At 42.9% G+C, this 18,789-nt stretch overlaps 1 protein-coding gene across 9 annotated transcripts in view; it reads left to right on the plus strand.

Annotated features, from left to right (window-relative positions):
* rc3h2 (ring finger and CCCH-type domains 2) overlaps positions 1-7,229 on the plus strand; it is a 113,583-nt gene extending 106,354 nt beyond the window's left edge. For 8 of the 9 annotated variants that reach the window (XM_063073331.1, XM_063073329.1, XM_063073337.1 and 5 more), the window contains one exon: positions 900-7,228. In XM_063073331.1, coding sequence (XP_062929401.1) covers positions 900-1,101 — 202 coding nt within the window. In that variant the 3' untranslated portion in view covers positions 1,102-7,228. Of the gene's footprint in view, positions 1-899 lie in introns of all 9 variants that reach the window. The other variant, XM_063073338.1, reaches the window with a different exon arrangement.
* The last annotated feature ends 11,560 nt before the right edge of the window (positions 7,230-18,789 follow it).

Consider the following 18,789-nt stretch of genomic DNA (forward strand, 5'->3'; position numbering starts at 1 on the left):
AGTCTGAAAACTGATTAGAAAAATATGCAACAACGATGAAACTGTACCATGGAATGATTTCACTTGTCTTCTGATTAACTAAACTGTGATCTGGATTTTGCAGTCAGCAGTATGCTCTTTCTACTCACTGCTGATCTCCAAACTAAATTCACATTTTCTCCATCACCTGGTAGAAACGAAGGCAACCTTGGAAACAAGGCCCTGTACCACTAACTCCCACACACATGAGTCTAGGTGTAGTGGGTAGGAGTGGAAACGGGGATAGATTAAGACCAATCCACAAAACATGCTGGAAGACCATTATAGATAAATATTTATAATATAAATATATCAATATTAATATTCTAGATAAATATAAATATAGATACTGTATATATGGGGCACCACCATGGTAACATAGCAGTTAGAACGATGTTACTGCAGCTTGAGGCATTGTAATCCAGAGTTCAATTGTGACGCCATCTGTAAGGAGTTTGTACGTTCTCACCGTGACCATGTGGGTTTCTTGTGGGTGTTCCGGTTTCCTCCCACAGTCCAAAGACTTATTTGTTAGCAGGTTTGGACATTGTAAATTGTCCTGTGATTAGTCTGTAGTTAAATAGGTGGGTTGCTGGGCGGTGCGGCTCATTAGGCCAGAAGGGGCTGTTCCACGCTGTATCTCAAAAATTAAAAAAAAATTAAATGAAATTTTTAAAAACTTGAAATCTCCAAGAATTGAGGATAATGGGGAACTGATGCAGAAGAGCTGAATGGTGGGGCAGACTGAGGGGCCTGGTGGCTGGCTGCAGGTCCTTTTTCATTGTGTGTCCTTGCGAATGTTTTTTAGAAAGGAAGATGAAAAAAAATGCAAGATAAGTTTTAACTCGCTTTTTTAAAACATTTTTTTTCTTTTCTGATAGAGAGGAACAAAAAATGATGCCCATGACATCTGGCTTTAACCAGCCCATCACAGCCTCGGTCAGCTTCATCACCTCCCCAGCTGTGACTTCTTCCTTCAACATCAGTAATTTGGCCCTGAAAACATCTGCAGTCAAGCTGACAGAAGATGCAAAAGATATGAATGTCACAACTAATGGCGAGGCTGTAGCCAACGGGAGCTGAAGGGAATCTGTGTTTACACCAACACACAGAAGCAATTAGTTTTGCTTTCTATATAATATAATGTATTACACATTTCTGTGTGCATATATTATATTATGCTTTTTATAAGAATAATGTGAGGGCATCAAATTCCTGTGGACTTTTTTTGATACTATAAAAGCCCTCTTGCATTAACCATTTTGACAGTAAAATTAACATTAGTCAGACACTAGTTTAAATTCCAGTGAGCCTTGGAATTTGGACATCATTTGAATTAATGCTTTAAAGCAGCCTTTTATGAGTCTGTTGTGAGCCAGTGCATTAATCTAGCCATTCTTATTCACAATGGCTAATGTGGAACATACACAGCTCAGTTGTTGATCAGCAGGGCACTGCAGCAACACACCTGGTGAAAACTAACCACGATTTTACCTCCTTTTCTCTTTCATTTATATATTTTTTGTGTACAATTCACACAAAATTGAAAGAAGGTAATGGCTTGGAAAACTGTATTTTCGAGCTGTTATAGTAAGACTTAGTTTCATGGCATTGTTGCACTTTTATAAGAAATTTGTTTGTTAAAATGGTGGAAGGGAGATACTTTTCACCTTTTTTTAAAAATGCATAATTAGAGTTTCAAAATATAGTTTCCAACAAATTCCATGGGTTATAATGTTAACAAAAGGTTGACCCGAGAAATGTCTCTTAAGTGTTTAGCTTAATTGGGCTGGTGTAGCTGAGACAGTGTTGTTGTCAGAGGGGCACCATGGTAGTATTGCGGATAGTGCGATCCTATTACAGCTCGGGGCATTGGAGTTCACAAGTTCAGTTCCAGCACCGTTGGTAAGGAGTTTGAATGTGTGGGTTTCCTCTGGCTGCTCCAATCTCCTTAGGGGTTAGAAGCTTAATTGGTCATTGTAAATTGTCCTGCGATTAGACTAGGGATAAATAGGTGGGTTGCTAAGCAGCACGGCTTGATGTGCTGGAAGGGCCTGTTCCATGCTGTGTCTCTAAATAAATAAATATAACATCAACAAAAGATTAACCCCAGAAATGTCTCTTAGGTGTTTAACTTCAAACATTTGTTAAAAATTAGGATGATATAGCTGAAACTAAATGTTGTTGTCACGTTATTTGAACAGTCAAGTTGTGCCTTAGAATGAAGCTGGAGACGTGGTCGGATTGGCCATCAGCTACTCACAGGTTAATGACTAAACTGCTAAAGCTGGAAAAACTCAAGTCAACTATCATCTATGAGAGAGAAAGAGTGAACTTCTTAGTTCACTGAGCTATCTCCTTACTCTTTTCATTGATGCCAACTATCTATTTCCAGCAGGTTTAGTTTTATAGCATCTGCCACATGTTTAGTAGCAAAAATCCTTTCATCTCCTTTTCCTAATGATTCACACTAATCGATAAAAGTAAGAATTCAGTCATTTTACACTTAAAAGCATTTCTTGATGCTTGTAGAATGGGAGAATATCCATCAACACTGGGAAAAGAAGTATTAGGATTTATATCCCTATAAACCATGTTAAATGTTGGAAGGTGCACAGGCACCAGATACAGATCCCAAAAGGTGAGTGATGGAACCACCATCTCTGCCTTCTACCCAAAGCACACCAAAGACAAGATTGCAAGTAATTCCCAGGTCATTAACTTCACCCTCATTCCTAGAGATTTTGATTATTGAATTCATCAGTAATTACTACCCAGATACTGACATACTCTGTAATATCAGTCATGACCTTGAAGCTGCTTGATTCTTCTTAAGCCCATTGCCCTTACTGGGGCATAGGCTGCTGACAGCAGCTCGCCAGGGACCTATGTTCTGGGCCAGTTTTTCAAGTTGTCCCCAGGTGTAGCCCATCTTGGTATCAGCTTCAAGGTCACATTGCCAGCTGTTCTTTGACTGGCCTCCTTAGAAGTTTGATCAGCCCAGTGGTTTCCACAGACTTGTGGCTTTCACCACGTGACTTCATACATCTTCTAGGTGGAGATTCTTCCTATCCCAGGGATGAGGTCTTTGGCGCTTCTGTTGGCGTTTCTGTAACTCTGGGTTTTTTACATGTTGGAGTGCTAGTCCCATGCCAAGCCCTCCTATCACAGCTGGGCTTGGGACCATCCATAGCAGAGTTAGCTGCTTGTTTGCCAATGCTAAATTTGTCTATAATCGGTTTACATAAGTACAATAATGATGTTGCTATAGATCATTGTTGTATTTGTATTTTTTAATTGTTTTACAGAAAATCATTTTGTTTTCCCGCCACTGTATTTGCTGTGTTTAGAACAGGGTGAAAACTGTATTTTGGAACTCCTGCATTGTGTGGTGTTTGCACTGAATGACAGACCAGTTCAACTGGCCTCTTTTCTGCCCTATTTAATCTAAGAACTTCTAATGGCTTTTGTGTACTTGCTTTATAATGGATGAATATTATATGTTGCTACAGAGTCTAAAAGTACTGTAAAAAGAATTTAAGCAATCCAAAGTCATGCCTCACACAATCCAGTTAAAACAAATATCTGTAATTTGATCAAAAGAAGTAAATGTCAAAAATGGCAATATTTTCATTTGAATATGATATCTGTAATAATCATGATAGTTTGTTTAATCTTGGCCATAATTTATCTCTTACCACTTCATTGAGTCACTGGATTCTGGGAGGCTGTTCGATTTATTATAGAGCTGGGCACTGACAGTGCAAGTATTTTAAAATTGTTTACAAAAATATGCAGCTGTGAGGTTTAAGAAGTTAAGGGCATTATGTTTGTTTTAACTTCCTAACTTTTACTTATGTTGTATACACACTTCTGACAAACTGAGGTGAAGCAGCGAAGCTCTCTGGCTCTCCTTCATTCATTCAGCAAACTAATCTCATTGTAAATTTATGTTCCAATTCATTAAGAACTTAAATTGGCTTTGTTTACATTACTAAAACCAGCATCTTTTTGGAGGGAGTACCAGGAGCATTTGTTGCGAAAAGATGATTCAAAGTTTAATCTTGGCTTTTTGTTTTAAACAGTTGTATTGATTTTCTAGTCTGTTCATCTTGTTGATTTTAAAATGTGTGTGTTCTGCATCAGATCATTGCAAATTAAATAGTATGTGTGTGTTAGTAATTCCTATGCTTAAAATATCAGTCATTTTGTCTAAGTTCTTTCCCACAGGTTTGCTATTTGCCTGATTGAAAAGTGCCCTCCAGCCTCTCTCTTTCTCTCTCTCTCTCACTCTCTCTCTCTCTCTCTCTCTCTCTCTCTCTCTCTCTCTCTCTCTCTCTCTCTCTCTCTCTCTGACTTACTGTTTTGATTTTACATTGAGGTTTTATATTGTTGATGACTTCTGTGAAGTTGATTGTTCTGCAAATCATACTGGGATGTTTTAAACCAAGCGTGCTTTTCACCAGGTAGCTGCAAAGGAGGTGTTCTGCTGGGAAATAACTTCTGCGAGATCATGTTATTGGTCAGTTGAGTTGTCACAATACCACAACAAAGTGTCCATTTTTAAAAACAGTTTTGTGCACTTCCCTGAGGGTTGACTTTATTTCATAAGAATGATGAGACAGATTGCTGCGTGATGTTACGATTCCATTAGGCAGCACCATGAAATCTCTTCCTATTTATAATAGGATTTATATAGGTTTTTGTAATGAAGGAGTGATATTGTCCATTTAGAATCTTTGTGTGGGCCTCCATGCTCGGTATTCTATACTGAAGCTTAGATATTGGGATCTATGCACTTATTTTAGTCTAAAGTATCAGCTTTTGTTTTGTTTTAGCCCATCGGTCAGGACAAGCAAAAGTTTTAAAATCTGGATGCTGGCATGATAGCCAACAGTAAGCAGTCTAAAACAAATGTAAACCATTTTACAAACTCTCCTCCAATGCAGTCACTGAATTCTCAACCAAAGCTGCTCCTAACTGTAAATTCTGAGCGAGCCAAAACATGCGCCATGTCTTTAGCAGATGGTCTCAGTCATTAACATAAGTAGCTTAGGGACAATATTTAATGTAAATTTTATGTAAAAAAATGTTTTCAAGTGATGTGTTGTACTTTCATCTAAAGTTTCCAGTTTTAATTTAGCTGTCCAATTGCAATGTTAGTAAACTCAGACTTTGAAGGTCTTCATCATTCAACTAGTCAGTGATCACCAGAGTTGACACTTTACTGATTATTGCTTTTGGATGTTATATATAAATGACAGTTGGTTTGTTATTGCTACAGATGAATGGCTAATTGAGCAAACTATCTATTTTTCATGAATAGTAACATTTAACTCTGTGTGAGGCTTTCTTGCTGAAAGGACTGAAGACAGGTCTAGGTAATGAGCAATAAGGGCCAAGTTCCAAATCACTGATAAACTAAAGGATCGGCATGGTTGAAATGTGCTTTGTTATCCCTGCCCAAATCACGTTGATGGACGTCTTCATGGAGAAATGAACCAGCTTTGGTTTACAGTTTACAGTAAATTGTACATTGGATCCTGCTGCAGTACTTATTTATTGCCCCTAGGTGGCAGAGAATGAATTGGAAATTGCTGCTTTTATCCCTCTAATGGTAGAAAACTAGTCCTGTTAAGTTAAAATTTCACCAGCACAGCAACCAACTCCGTAACTAGCCAATTCTTTTTGAGAGTTCACCCGCCAACAACCTTATCCTCTCCAATACACCATTACCACAGCCACCACAAGGCAAATAGTGTTTGAAATCAGAGACTAAACACCTGGATCACTTCTCAATTTGTGCTAATCCTGAGGTTTTCTCACATGTTACTAGTTGTTCTAATGCTAGAATGTAAACCAAAATGTAATAGGAGCCCAGGATTATCTGATTAGCATTTCTAAAAAGATTACAGCCCTCAGGGAAATAACCCTCTGTGCTACAAAACTACAATTAACATCTACTGTACCTTGAGGGTGAATAAAATGAATTAGTACTTTTGATTTTAAAATTGTATATGTTTTTTTAATAAAAACAAAGCTTGGTTGTGTTCTGCTGGAGGGGTTTGGGGAAATTGGTTGTTGTTTTAAACAAATAATGCACGTGAACTACAGGAGCAAATTATAATTTGAGGATCAACCAGCACTAGATTTTATTTCAAAAATACTTCAATGGAATCCACTCCTATGCAGTTGCTGCTGTGTGGGTCCAAGAAATATTACTTAAGAATTTAGTCACCTGCTCATTCATTGAAGGCCTCGGTTAATCAAAGGCATGGAAATGCATGCAGTTCCTTAGCTGGGCAGAAATAAAGTACATTATAATGTAGTTGTGATACAACACACATGGTTCTTATTTGTACTACACGTGCCCACTGTACAGCCACTTGAAGCATTGTGGTTAGCTTGCAGCGTTTGCTGTCTGCATTTATGCCGTTTTGCATATTCTTTTCCCTGGAAGTTATGAAAAAAAGTTTTCTTGCTGCAAAACTAAGTTTTTTAGAAAAAAAATGCTTAGCTGGAGAAGTTGGGAAAAGAGGCCTGTTTTGTCAATTGTACAACCAATTGTGGAGCTGAAGTGTGAATATTTTACGTCTGTATTAGACATTTTCTTTGCAAATCTATTGTTCGATTGAATTGTAAATGAAATTAAAGATGGTACACATCCGTCATGTATAAAGGAGGCACCATCAATAAGATGGATTTAATGGTCATTTTTACTACACCTACTTGGCTTATATTTAAAATGTATAATTTTTAAGAAAAATGCTCTGTTAATTAAATAGGGAATAAATCCTATTCCATTTGTTAATTTCAATTTGACTTCCAAATTGTTGGTAATCCATTACCCTCTCTTTTTGTTTTAAGAATAGAATGGAATCTGAATGCTAGGCCATTTGGGTCTGTAATGGATTAGTTTTGTGATACTGAATAGCAAAAGTTGCATTCTGTGTACAAAACCTTGTCTGCGTAGCACTGAACTGAGAGCTAATGGCTTGGGCTGTACACTAGAATTGAATATCATGAATTTCAGTGTTTGAACGATGATTGATGGGACAGTTTGCAGTACTTGAATGTATTTGCATGCATAACAATAAAATTATTTGTCAATTAAAGTTTTTTGTCATTGCTCTTGCAAAGAAAACGTGACAATAATGTACTTTCGGATGGTGAATTCACTATTCTTTTGCACAATTTGTTGTAACTTACAGTATTTTTTATGCCTTGCACTGTACTACTGCCACAAAACAACAAATTTTGATGACATACACTTAGTGACCACTTTATTAGTCGCATTTATTAGGTACACCAGCATATGTTGCTGCTGTAGCCCATCCACTTCAATGTACTATGTGTTCAGAGATGCACTTCTGCACCCCACTGCAAGGGTATTTGAGTTACTGTACACCTTCCTGTCAGCTTGAATGGTCTGGCCATTCTCTTCCAACCTCTCTCATTAACAAGGTGTTTTCACCCACAGAACTGCCACTTGTTAGGTTTTGTAACTCCAAAATATTAAACTAATTGGAAGAAAAACAAGAGAGTCTGGTTTGCGAATCTAACTTCACTTTTATTTTCAGCAAGGTACATAGATATGACATGGTGGCGAGATGACATGTGCCATGCACTTACTTTTACATATAACCCATAATGAATTATTTAAACAACAGAATGCTTAATCAAACAATATGTTTACAATATTAAATACACAACAATCCTTCCTGTTTAGATATACTCAAACTCAATACAGAATGCATCTCAACATATACGTACAATACTGTGCATAAGTCTTAAGCACTCTAGCTATCTATATGCATGGTTACTGTATAGTACTTTTAAATAGTCCCATTCTTGCCTAAAAATTTAATCACTGTGAAGGCTTCCTTACTCTGTCCTGACAAGGGGTTCAATCTGCTTGGTAGGTAAGACTGTGTCTGTGAATCTCGGGTTCTGGGGCCTCCTCAGTGGTAGTTGTAGGAATTTACCATGCCACTGCAGGAACTGGTTCTCACAGATCTGACCACCTTTCTTTTGACAAATGACTCTGCTGTCTTCAACTGATAGGTGTTGTCAACTCCACTGTGTAGGATAGTGGTCCAGTTCTGTCCTTAATCTTTCCAAGTACCCACTTTTGATCGCCTGTGTAATCCCTCCCAGGACTACTTGTCCAGGAGTGAAACCTTGTTTGAGGAGCCTTCAGTTTGTCCTGCATACTCCTGAGATTGAGGTTGAGGAGATCCAAGCATGAATGCAAGGAACTGTCCAGGAGCAGCATTACTGGTGAGTTGTTGGTTGTGAAGTGCGCTGCATTGCAATATGCAAGGGGGAAATTGGCAATTCTGATTCAGTGTCGGTGGGGGTTTGCTGACAATGCTCACAGTGACTCCGGACATAACTTTCCACCAACCCATTTGTAGCTGGGTGGAATGGTGCAAATGCATGTCTTGTAGGAGCCATGTATCTATTTACTGTCTGTATTGTATTTTGGAGCATGTTTTTATGGTTACCTGTCGCGTGATTTAGGGCATGGTAGAAGCAAATGAATGCAATTAGGTTTTCAATCTTGGGGCTAGTCGTTAGCCAGAGGGGGTCAGCCACAAGGAATGATAGGTTTTTGTTCACTTAAGTACGCTAATTGGAAGGTTAATCTAGTTTCACTGCTAATTACGCTTAGTATCTCTTCGTTATATCACTAATTAGAACGCTTAGTTACGTTTATTTGAAGGCTAAGATCGCCATAATCGGTAATTTTTTTGTTTTTTTTTATCGATACAAGATTGTTAGTTTTTACGGGTTTCGTAACCAAGGATTGAACGTACCTTTTTTCCAATTTGGAAATTCATTATTTGTAAGTACAGTACATGTCAATTACTCTGGCTTAGTCTCTCAGCAGTTTTGTTTTCAAGTAACCGCCACAGTTTGTCAACATAAATTATACCAAACGAACAGCAGTCTACGGAAAAGGATTGCCTCAGACCTATTGGAATGGTAACACATCGAAAATAGGAGCAGCTTGAGGTAAGATTACCTGCAACCTTTTGTTGATTCATGCTGTGTATTTGCAGTTTGGACGCAGTTTTGAATGGCCATTGCTGCCCGTCCACTGGGGACCGTTGCTCGAATGTATGGTGTTTGCCTACACATTGTATCCACTACAAAATACGTTGCATCCACTACCTCCTCTGTATGCATTAAAATAGAGGTTGATTTAGCTGCATTGATTGCACGTCAATGGAAGGACAAAATGTGCTGGAAGAGCAGAAAAGGAAGGAACAGTTTAAGTTGGAGGAAGAAATTGCTGCACATATGGCCAAAGTTAATGTGCTGAGTATCCCAAGTGTGGTGAGTATCCAAGTGTGCTGAGTATCCAAGTGTGCTGAGTATCCAAGTGTGCTGAGTATCCAAGTGTGCTGAGTATCCAAGTGTGCTGAGTATCCAAGTGTGCTGAGTATCCAAGTGTGCTGAGTATCCAAGTGTGGTGAGCATCCCAAGTGTGGTGAGTATCCAAGTGTGGTGAGCATCCCAAGTGTGCTGAGTATCCAAGTGTGCTGAGTATCCAAGTGTGGTGAGCGTCCCAAGTGTGGTGAGCGTCCCAAGTGTGGTGAGTATCCAAGTGTGCTGAGTATCCCAAGTGTGCTGAGTATCCAAGTGTGCTGAGTATCCAAGTGTGCTGAGTATCCAAGTGTGCTGAGTATCCAAGTGTGCTGAGTACCCAAGTGTGCTGAGTATCCAAGTGTGCTGAGTATCCAAGTGTGGTGAGTATCCAAGTGTGGTGAGTATCCAAGTGTGGTGAGTATCCAAGTGTGCTGAGTATCCAAGTGTGGTGAGCATCCCAAGTGTGCTGAGTATCCAAGTGTGCTGAGTATCCAAGTGTGCTGAGTATCCAAGTGTGCTGAGTATCCAAGTGTGCTGAGTATCCAAGTGTGCTGAGTATCCAAGTGTGGTGAGTATCCAAGTGTGGTCCCAAGTGTGGTGAGCATCCCAAGTGTGCTGAGTATCCAAGTGTGCTGAGTATCCAAGTGTAGTGAGTATCCAAGTGTGGTGAGTATCCCAAGTGTGGTGAGCATCCCAAGTGTGGTGAGCATCCCAAGTGTGCTGAGTATCCCAAGTGTGGTGAGTATCCCAAGTGTGGTGAGTATCCCAAGTGTGCTGAGTATCCCAAGTGTGGTGAGTATCCCAAGTGTGGTCCCAAGTGTGGTGAGTATCCAAGTGTGGTCCCAAGTGTGCTGAGTATCCAAGTGTGGTCCCAAGTGTGGTGAGTATCCAAGTGTGGTCCCAAGTGTGCTGAGTATCCAAGTGTGGTCCCAAGTGTGCTGAGTATCCAAGTGTGGTCCCAAGTGTGCTGAGTATCCAAGTGTGGTCCCAAGTGTGGTGAGTATCCAAGTGTGGTCCCAAGTGTGCTGACTATCCAAGTGTGGTCCCAAGTGTGGTGAGTATCCAAGTGTGGTGAGTATCCAAGTGTGGTGAGTATCCAAGTGTGGTGAGTATCCCAAGTGTGCTGAGTATCCCAAGTGTGCTGAGTATCCAAGTGTGGTGAGTATCCAAGTGTGGTGAGTATCCAAGTGTGGTGAGCATCCCAAGTGTGGTGAGTATCCCAAGTGTGCTGAGTATCCAAGTGTGCTGAGTATCCAAGTGTGCTGAGTATCCCAAGTGTGCTGAGTATCCAAGTGTGCTGAGTATCCAAGTGTGGTGAGTATCCAAGTGTGGTGAGTATCCCAAGTGTGGTGAGTATCCCAAGTGTGGTGAGTATCCCAAGTGTGGTGAGTATCCAAGTGTGCTGAGTATTCCAAGTGTGCTGAGTATTCCAAGTGTGGTGAGTATCCAAGTGTGCTGAGTATCCAAGTGTGCTGAGTATCCAAGTGTGCTGAGTATTCCAAGTGTGGTCCCAAGTGTGGTGAGCATCCCAAGTGTGCTGAGTATCCAAGTGTGCTGAGTATCCAAGTGTGCTGAGTATCCAAGTGTAGTGAGTATCCAAGTGTGGTGAGTATCCCAAGTGTGGTGAGTATCCAAGTGTGGTCCCAAGTGTGCTGAGTATCCAAGTGTGGTCCCAAGTGTGGTGAGTATCCAAGTGTGGTGAGTATCCAAGTGTGGTGAGTATCCAAGTGTGGTGAGTATCCCAAGTGTGGTGAGTATCCCAAGTGTGGTGAGTATCCCAAGTGTGCTGAGTATCCCAAGTGTGCTGAGTATCCCAAGTGTGCTGAGTATCCAAGTGTGCTGAGTATCCAAGTGTGGTGAGCATCCCAAGTGTGCTGAGTATCCAAGTGTGCTGAGTATCCAAGTGTGGTGAGTATCCAAGTGTGGTGAGTATCCCAAGTGTGCTGAGTATCCCAAGTGTGGTGAGTATCCCAAGTGTGCTGAGTATCCCAAGTGTGGTGAGCATCCCAAGTGTGCTGAGTATCCAAGTGTGCTGAGTATCCAAGTGTGCTGAGTATCCAAGTGTGCTGAGTATCCAAGTGTGCTGAGTATCCAAGTGTGGTGAGCATCCCAAGTGTGGTGAGCATCCCAAGTGTGGTGAGCATCCCAAGTGTGGTGAGTATCCAAGTGTGGTGAGTATCCAAGTGTGGTGAGTATCCAAGTGTGGTGAGTATCCAAGTGTGGTGAGTATCCAAGTGTGGTGAGTATCCAAGTGTGGTGAGTATCCCAAGTGTGGTGAGTATCCCAAGTGTGGTGAGCATGTGGTGAGTATCCAAGTGTGGTGAGTATCCAAGTGTGGTGAGTATCCCAAGTGTGGTGAGCATCCCAAGTCTGCTGAGTATCCAAGTGTGGTGAGTATCCAAGTGTGCTGAGTATTCCAAGTGTGCTGAGTATTCCAAGTGTGGTGAGTATCCAAGTGTGGTGAGTATCCAAGTGTGGTGAGTATCCAAGTGTGCTGAGTATCCAAGTGTGCTGAGTATTCCAAGTGTGGTCCCAAGTGTGGTGAGCATCCCAAGTGTGCTGAGTATCCAAGTGTGCTGAGTATCCAAGTGTGCTGAGTATCCAAGTGTGCTGAGTATCCAAGTGTAGTGAGTATCCAAGTGTGGTGAGTATCCCAAGTGTGGTGAGTATCCAAGTGTGGTCCCAAGTGTGCTGAGTATCCAAGTGTGGTCCCAAGTGTGGTGAGTATCCAAGTGTGGTGAGTATCCAAGTGTGGTGAGTATCCAAGTGTGCTGAGTATTCCAAGTGTGCTGAGTATTCCAAGTGTGGTGAGTATCCAAGTGTGGTGAGTATCCAAGTGTGCTGAGTATCCAAGTGTGCTGAGTATCCAAGTGTGCTGAGTATTCCAAGTGTGGTCCCAAGTGTGGTGAGCATCCCAAGTGTGCTGAGTATCCAAGTGTGCTGAGTATCCAAGTGTGCTGAGTATCCAAGTGTAGTGAGTATCCAAGTGTGGTGAGTATCCCAAGTGTGGTGAGTATCCAAGTGTGGTGAGTATCCAAGTGTGGTGAGTATCCAAGTGTGGTGAGTATCCAAGTGTGGTGAGTATCCCAAGTGTGGTGAGTATCCCAAGTGTGGTGAGTATCCCAAGTGTGGTGAGTATCCCAAGTGTGCTGAGTATCCCAAGTGTGCTGAGTATCCAAGTGTGCTGAGTATCCAAGTGTGGTGAGCATCCCAAGTGTGCTGAGTATCCAAGTGTGCTGAGTATCCAAGTGTGGTGAGTATCCAAGTGTGGTGAGTATCCCAAGTGTGCTGAGTATCCCAAGTGTGGTGAGTATCCCAAGTGTGCTGAGTATCCCAAGTGTGGTGAGCATCCCAAGTGTGCTGAGTATCCAAGTGTGCTGAGTATCCAAGTGTGCTGAGTATCCAAGTGTGCTGAGTATCCAAGTGTGGTGAGCATCCCAAGTGTGGTGAGCATCCCAAGTGTGGTGAGCATCCCAAGTGTGGTGAGTATCCCAAGTGTGGTGAGTATCCAAGTGTGGTGAGTATCCAAGTGTGGTGAGTATCCAAGTGTGGTGAGTATCCAAGTGTGGTGAGTATCCCAAGTGTGGTGAGTATCCCAAGTGTGGTGAGCATGTGGTGAGTATCCAAGTGTGGTGAGTATCCAAGTGTGGTGAGTATCCCAAGTGTGGTGAGCATCCCAAGTCTGCTGAGTATCCAAGTGTGGTGAGTATCCAAGTGTGCTGAGTATTCCAAGTGTGCTGAGTATTCCAAGTGTGGTGAGTATCCAAGTGTGGTGAGTATCCAAGTGTGGTGAGTATCCAAGTGTGCTGAGTATCCAAGTGTGCTGAGTATTCCAAGTGTGGTCCCAAGTGTGGTGAGCATCCCAAGTGTGCTGAGTATCCAAGTGTGCTGAGTATCCAAGTGTGCTGAGTATCCAAGTGTAGTGAGTATCCAAGTGTGGTGAGTATCCCAAGTGTGGTGAGTATCCAAGTGTGGTCCCAAGTGTGCTGAGTATCCAAGTGTGGTCCCAAGTGTGGTGAGTATCCAAGTGTGGTGAGTATCCAAGTGTGGTGAGTATCCAAGTGTGGTGAGTATCCCAAGTGTGGTGAGTATCCCAAGTGTGGTGAGTATCCCAAGTGTGCTGAGTATCCCAAGTGTGCTGAGTATCCCAAGTGTGCTGAGTATCCAAGTGTGCTGAGTATCCAAGTGTGCTGAGTATCCAAGTGTGGTGAGCATCCCAAGTGTGCTGAGTATCCAAGTGTGCTGAGTATCCAAGTGTGGTGAGTATCCAAGTGTGGTGAGTATCCCAAGTGTGCTGAGTATCCCAAGTGTGGTGAGTATCCCAAGTGTGCTGAGTATCCCAAGTGTGGTGAGCATCCCAAGTGTGCTGAGTATCCAAGTGTGCTGAGTATCCAAGTGTGCTGAGTATCCAAGTGTGGTGAGCATCCCAAGTGTGGTGAGCATCCCAAGTGTGGTGAGCATCCCAAGTGTGGTGAGTATCCAAGTGTGGTGAGTATCCAAGTGTGGTGAGTATCCCAAGTGTGGTGAGTATCCCAAGTGTGGTGAGTATCCCAAGTGTGGTGAGCATGTGGTGAGTATCCAAGTGTGGTGAGTATCCAAGTGTGGTGAGTATCCCAAGTGTGGTGAGTATCCAAGTGTGGTCCCAAGTGTGCTGAGTATCCAAGTGTGGTCCCAAGTGTGGTGAGTATCCAAGTGTGGTGAGTATCCAAGTGTGGTGAGTATCCAAGTGTGGTGAGTATCCCAAGTGTGGTGAGTATCCCAAGTGTGGTGAGTATCCCAAGTGTGGTGAGTATCCCAAGTGTGCTGAGTATCCCAAGTGTGCTGAGTATCCAAGTGTGCTGAGTATCCAAGTGTGCTGAGTATCCAAGTGTGGTGAGCATCCCAAGTGTGCTGAGTATCCAAGTGTGCTGAGTATCCAAGTGTGGTGAGTATCCAAGTGTGGTGAGTATCCCAAGTGTGCTGAGTATCCCAAGTGTGGTGAGTATCCCAAGTGTGCTGAGTATCCCAAGTGTGGTGAGCATCCCAAGTGTGCTGAGTATCCAAGTGTGCTGAGTATCCAAGTGTGCTGAGTATCCAAGTGTGGTGAGCATCCCAAGTGTGGTGAGCATCCCAAGTGTGGTGAGCATCCCAAGTGTGGTGAGTATCCAAGTGTGGTGAGTATCCAAGTGTGGTGAGTATCCAAGTGTGGTGAGTATCCCAAGTGTGGTGAGTATCCCAAGTGTGGTGAGCATGTGGTGAGTATCCAAGTGTGGTGAGTATCCAAGTGTGGTGAGCATCCCAAGTCTGCTGAGTATCCAAGTGTGCTGAGTATCCAAGTGTGGTGAGTATCCCAAGTGTGGTGAGCATCCCAAGTCTGCTGAGTATCCAAGTGTGCTGAGTATCCAAGTGTGCTGAGTATCCAAGTGTGGTGAGCATCCCAAGTGTGGTGAGTATCCAAGTGTGGTGAGTATCCAAGTGTGGTGAGCATCCCAAGTGTGGTGAGCATCCCAAGTGTGGTGAGCATCCCAAGTGTGCTGAGTATCCCAAGTGTGCTGAGTATCCAAGTGTGCTGAGTATCCAAGTGTGCTGAGTATCCAAGTGTGCTGAGTATCCAAGTGTGGTGAGCATCCCAAGTGTGGTGAGCATCCCAAGTGTGGTGAGTATCCAAGTGTGGTGAGTATCCAAGTGTGGTGAGTATCCAAGTGTGGTGAGTATCCAAGTGTGGTGAGTATCCAAGTGTGGTGAGTATTCCAAGTGTGGTGAGTATCCAAGTGTGCTGAGTATCCCAAGTGTGCTGAGTATCCAAGTGTGCTGAGTATCCAAGTGTGCTGAGTATCCATGTGTGGTGAGTATCCCAAGTGTGCTGAGTATCCCAAGTGTGCTGAGTATCCAAGTGTGCTGAGTATTCCAAGTGTGCTGAGTATCCAAGTGTGCTGAGTATCCAAGTGTGCTGAGTATCCAAGTGTGCTGAGTATCCATGTGTGGTGAGTATCCCAAGTGTGGTGAGTATCCCAAGTGTGCTGAGTATCCAAGTGTGCTGAGTATTCCAAGTGTGCTGAGTATCCAAGTGTGCTGAGTATTCCAAGTGTGGTGAGTATCCAAGTGTGGTGAGTATCCAAGTGTGGTGAGTATTCCAAGTGTGGTGAGTATCCAAGTGTGCTGAGTATCCCAAGTGTGCTGAGTATCCAAGTGTGCTGAGTATCCAAGTGTGCTGAGTATCCAAGTGTGCTGAGTATCCATGTGTGGTGAGTATCCCAAGTGTGCTGAGTATCCCAAGTGTGCTGAGTATCCAAGTGTGCTGAGTATCCAAGTGTGCTGAGTATTCCAAGTGTGCTGAGTATTCCAAGTGTGCTGAGTATCCAAGTGTGCTGAGTATTCCAAGTGTGCTGAGTATTCCAAGTGTGCTGAGTATCCAAGTGTGCTGAGTATCCAAGTGTGCTGAGTATTCCAAGTGTGCTGAGTATCCAAGTGTGCTGAGTATCCAAGTGTGCTGAGTATCCAAGTGTGCTGAGTATTCCAAGTGTGCTGAGTATCCAAGTGTGCTGAGTATCCAAGTGTGCTGAGTATTCCAAGTGTGCTGAGTATTCCAAGTGTGCTGAGTATCCAAGTGTGCTGAGTATCCAAGTGTGCTGAGTATCCAAGTGTGCTGAGTATCCAAGTGTGCTGAGTATTCCAAGTGTGGTGAGCATCCCAAGTGTGCTGAGTATCCCAAGTGTGCTGAGTATCCAAGTGTGCTGAGTATCCAAGTGTGCTGAGTATCCAAGTGTGCTGAGTATCCAAGTGTGGTGAGCATCCCAAGTGTGGTGAGCATCCCAAGTGTGGTGAGCATCCCAAGTGTGGTGAGTATCCAAGTGTGGTGAGTATCCAAGTGTGGTGAGTATCCAAGTGTGGTGAGTATCCAAGTGTGGTGAGTATCCAAGTGTGGTGAGTATTCCAAGTGTGGTGAGTATCCAAGTGTGCTGAGTATCCCAAGTGTGCTGAGTATCCAAGTGTGCTGAGTATCCAAGTGTGCTGAGTATCCCATGTGTGGTGAGTATCCCAAGTGTGCTGAGTATCCCAAGTGTGCTGAGTATCCAGGTGTGCTGAGTATTCCAAGTGTGCTGAGTATCCAAGTGTGCTGAGTATCCAAGTGTGCTGAGTATCCATGTGTGGTGAGTATCCCAAGTGTGGTGAGTATCCCAAGTGTGCTGAGTATCCAAGTGTGCTGAGTATTCCAAGTGTGCTGAGTATCCAAGTGTGCTGAGTATTCCAAGTGTGCTGAGTATCCAAGTGTGGTGAGTATCCAAGTGTGGTGAGTATTCCAAGTGTGGTGAGTATCCAAGTGTGCTGAGTATCCCAAGTGTGCTGAGTATCCAAGTGTGCTGAGTATCCAAGTGTGCTGAGTATCCAAGTGTGCTGAGTATCCATGTGTGGTGAGTATCCCAAGTGTGCTGAGTATCCCAAGTGTGCTGAGTATCCAAGTGTGCTGAGTATCCAAGTGTGCTGAGTATTCCAAGTGTGCTGAGTATTCCAAGTGTGCTGAGTATTCCAAGTGTGCTGAGTATCCAAGTGTGCTGAGTATTCCAAGTGTGCTGAGTATTCCAAGTGTGCTGAGTATCCAAGTGTGCTGAGTATCCAAGTGTGCTGAGTATCCAAGTGTGCTGAGTATTCCAAGTGTGCTGAGTATCCAAGTGTGCTGAGTATTCCAAGTGTGCTGAGTATTCCAAGTGTGCTGAGTATTCCAAGTGTGCTGAGTATCCAAGTGTGCTGAGTATCCAAGTGTGCTGAGTATCCAAGTGTGCTGAGTATCCAAGTGTGCTGAGTATTCCAAGTGTGCTGAGTATTCCAAGTGTGCTGAGTATTCCAAGTGTGCTGAGTATCCAAGTGTGGTGAGCATCCAAGTGTGGTGAGCATCCAAGTGTGGTGAGCATCCCAAGTGTGGTGAGCATCCCAAGTGTGGTGAGCATCCCAAGTGTGCTGAGTATCCAAGTGTGCTGAGTATCCAAGTGTGCTGAGTATCCAAGTGTGCTGAGTATCCAAGTGTGCTGAGTATCCAAGTGTGCTGAGTATCCCAAGTGTGCTGAGTATCCCAAGTGTGCTGAGTATCCAAGTGTGCTGAGTATCCAAGTGTGCTGAGTATCCCAAGTGTGGTGAGTATCCCAAGTGTGGTGAGTATCCCAAGTGTGGTGAGTATCCCAAGTGTGCTGAGTATCCCAAGTGTGGTGAGTATCCAAGTGTGCTGAGTATCCAAGTGCTCCAGTAGGACAGTCCAATGGTGTGAGTTCCTATATTGAAACGACGCAAAGAAAAACAAAAACACTCAATCTCAATACTGACTTATTCATTCTTCAAGTGTCTGTGAAACACCAACAAGACCCCCAAGAGGTGGTTCAGGGTGTTTACTCTCAGCCTGCATTCATGAAACACTGAACCTGTCATAGCCAACAGCTCAAAGTGCTCAAAAGGACATTAACTTACAGCATAGAAACATTCTTGATTTAGATATTAGAGGTCAAAATAGCACTGTTGATATTATGAGGAAGCAAAATAAAATAGCAGCCTTATTGGTACAACAGCAAAGTATTTTATCTTTGCCTAAAATAGATTAAAATCTTCAGTGGAGATCCATTGCAGTATCATGCATTCATGAGGGCTTTTGAAAACAGTGTTGAAGGCAAGACTGACAGCTATAGTGACTGCCTCTATTTCTTTGAACAGTACACTAGAGGTTGCCCTAGTGAACTTGTCAGAAGTTGCCAACATGTTGGCCCTAAGAAAGGATATCTAAAAGCTAAGGCTTTACTACAGGGACATTTTGGTATTGAAACATGCAAAAGGCTCGCTCTTGGGTACCTATCAAATCTGAAGATGTGAAATATCTTCAAGACTACAATTGTTTCCTTAGAATGAGTTGCTAAGCCACGGAAGAAGGGCTGCATGTGCCTGCTAATGTGTCAATTGTCATAAAGAAATTGCCCTATATACCTGGGAATAAATGGAGAACGGTGGTCTGTAAACTGCAAGAAAGGCACAACCATAAGACTACTTTCACTGACATGTGTTGATTTTACAGAAAGGCAAGTAAAGATTGCTACTCACCCAGCGTTTGGGAATATACATGATGCTACATCACCTACAATAAGCAAAGGTGTAAACAATACTTGTCACATTTTCATTCTAAGGGTAAAGGAAGCAGCTTTACCACTACTGTGGCCACTGTGAGAGAAGTAAAGATAAAACTGAACCTGGAACTAATAGAAGGGAAATGGTCTCGTCAGCCAGAAAGGTTTGCCTGTTCTGCAAAGGTGAACATGCATTGAATTCATGACCTCAGCTAGAGAAAAGATTGCCTTCCTAAAAGAGAATAGCGTCTGCTTTGGTTGTTCGTGTAAAATATCAGAAAAGATTGTAGGAAGTGTCTTTTATGCAAAGTATGCA

The sequence above is a fragment of the Mobula hypostoma genome, chromosome 21 (assembly GCF_963921235.1).
Source record: "Mobula hypostoma chromosome 21, sMobHyp1.1, whole genome shotgun sequence".
In the NCBI taxonomy this organism is placed as follows: Eukaryota; Metazoa; Chordata; class Chondrichthyes; order Myliobatiformes; family Myliobatidae; genus Mobula; species Mobula hypostoma.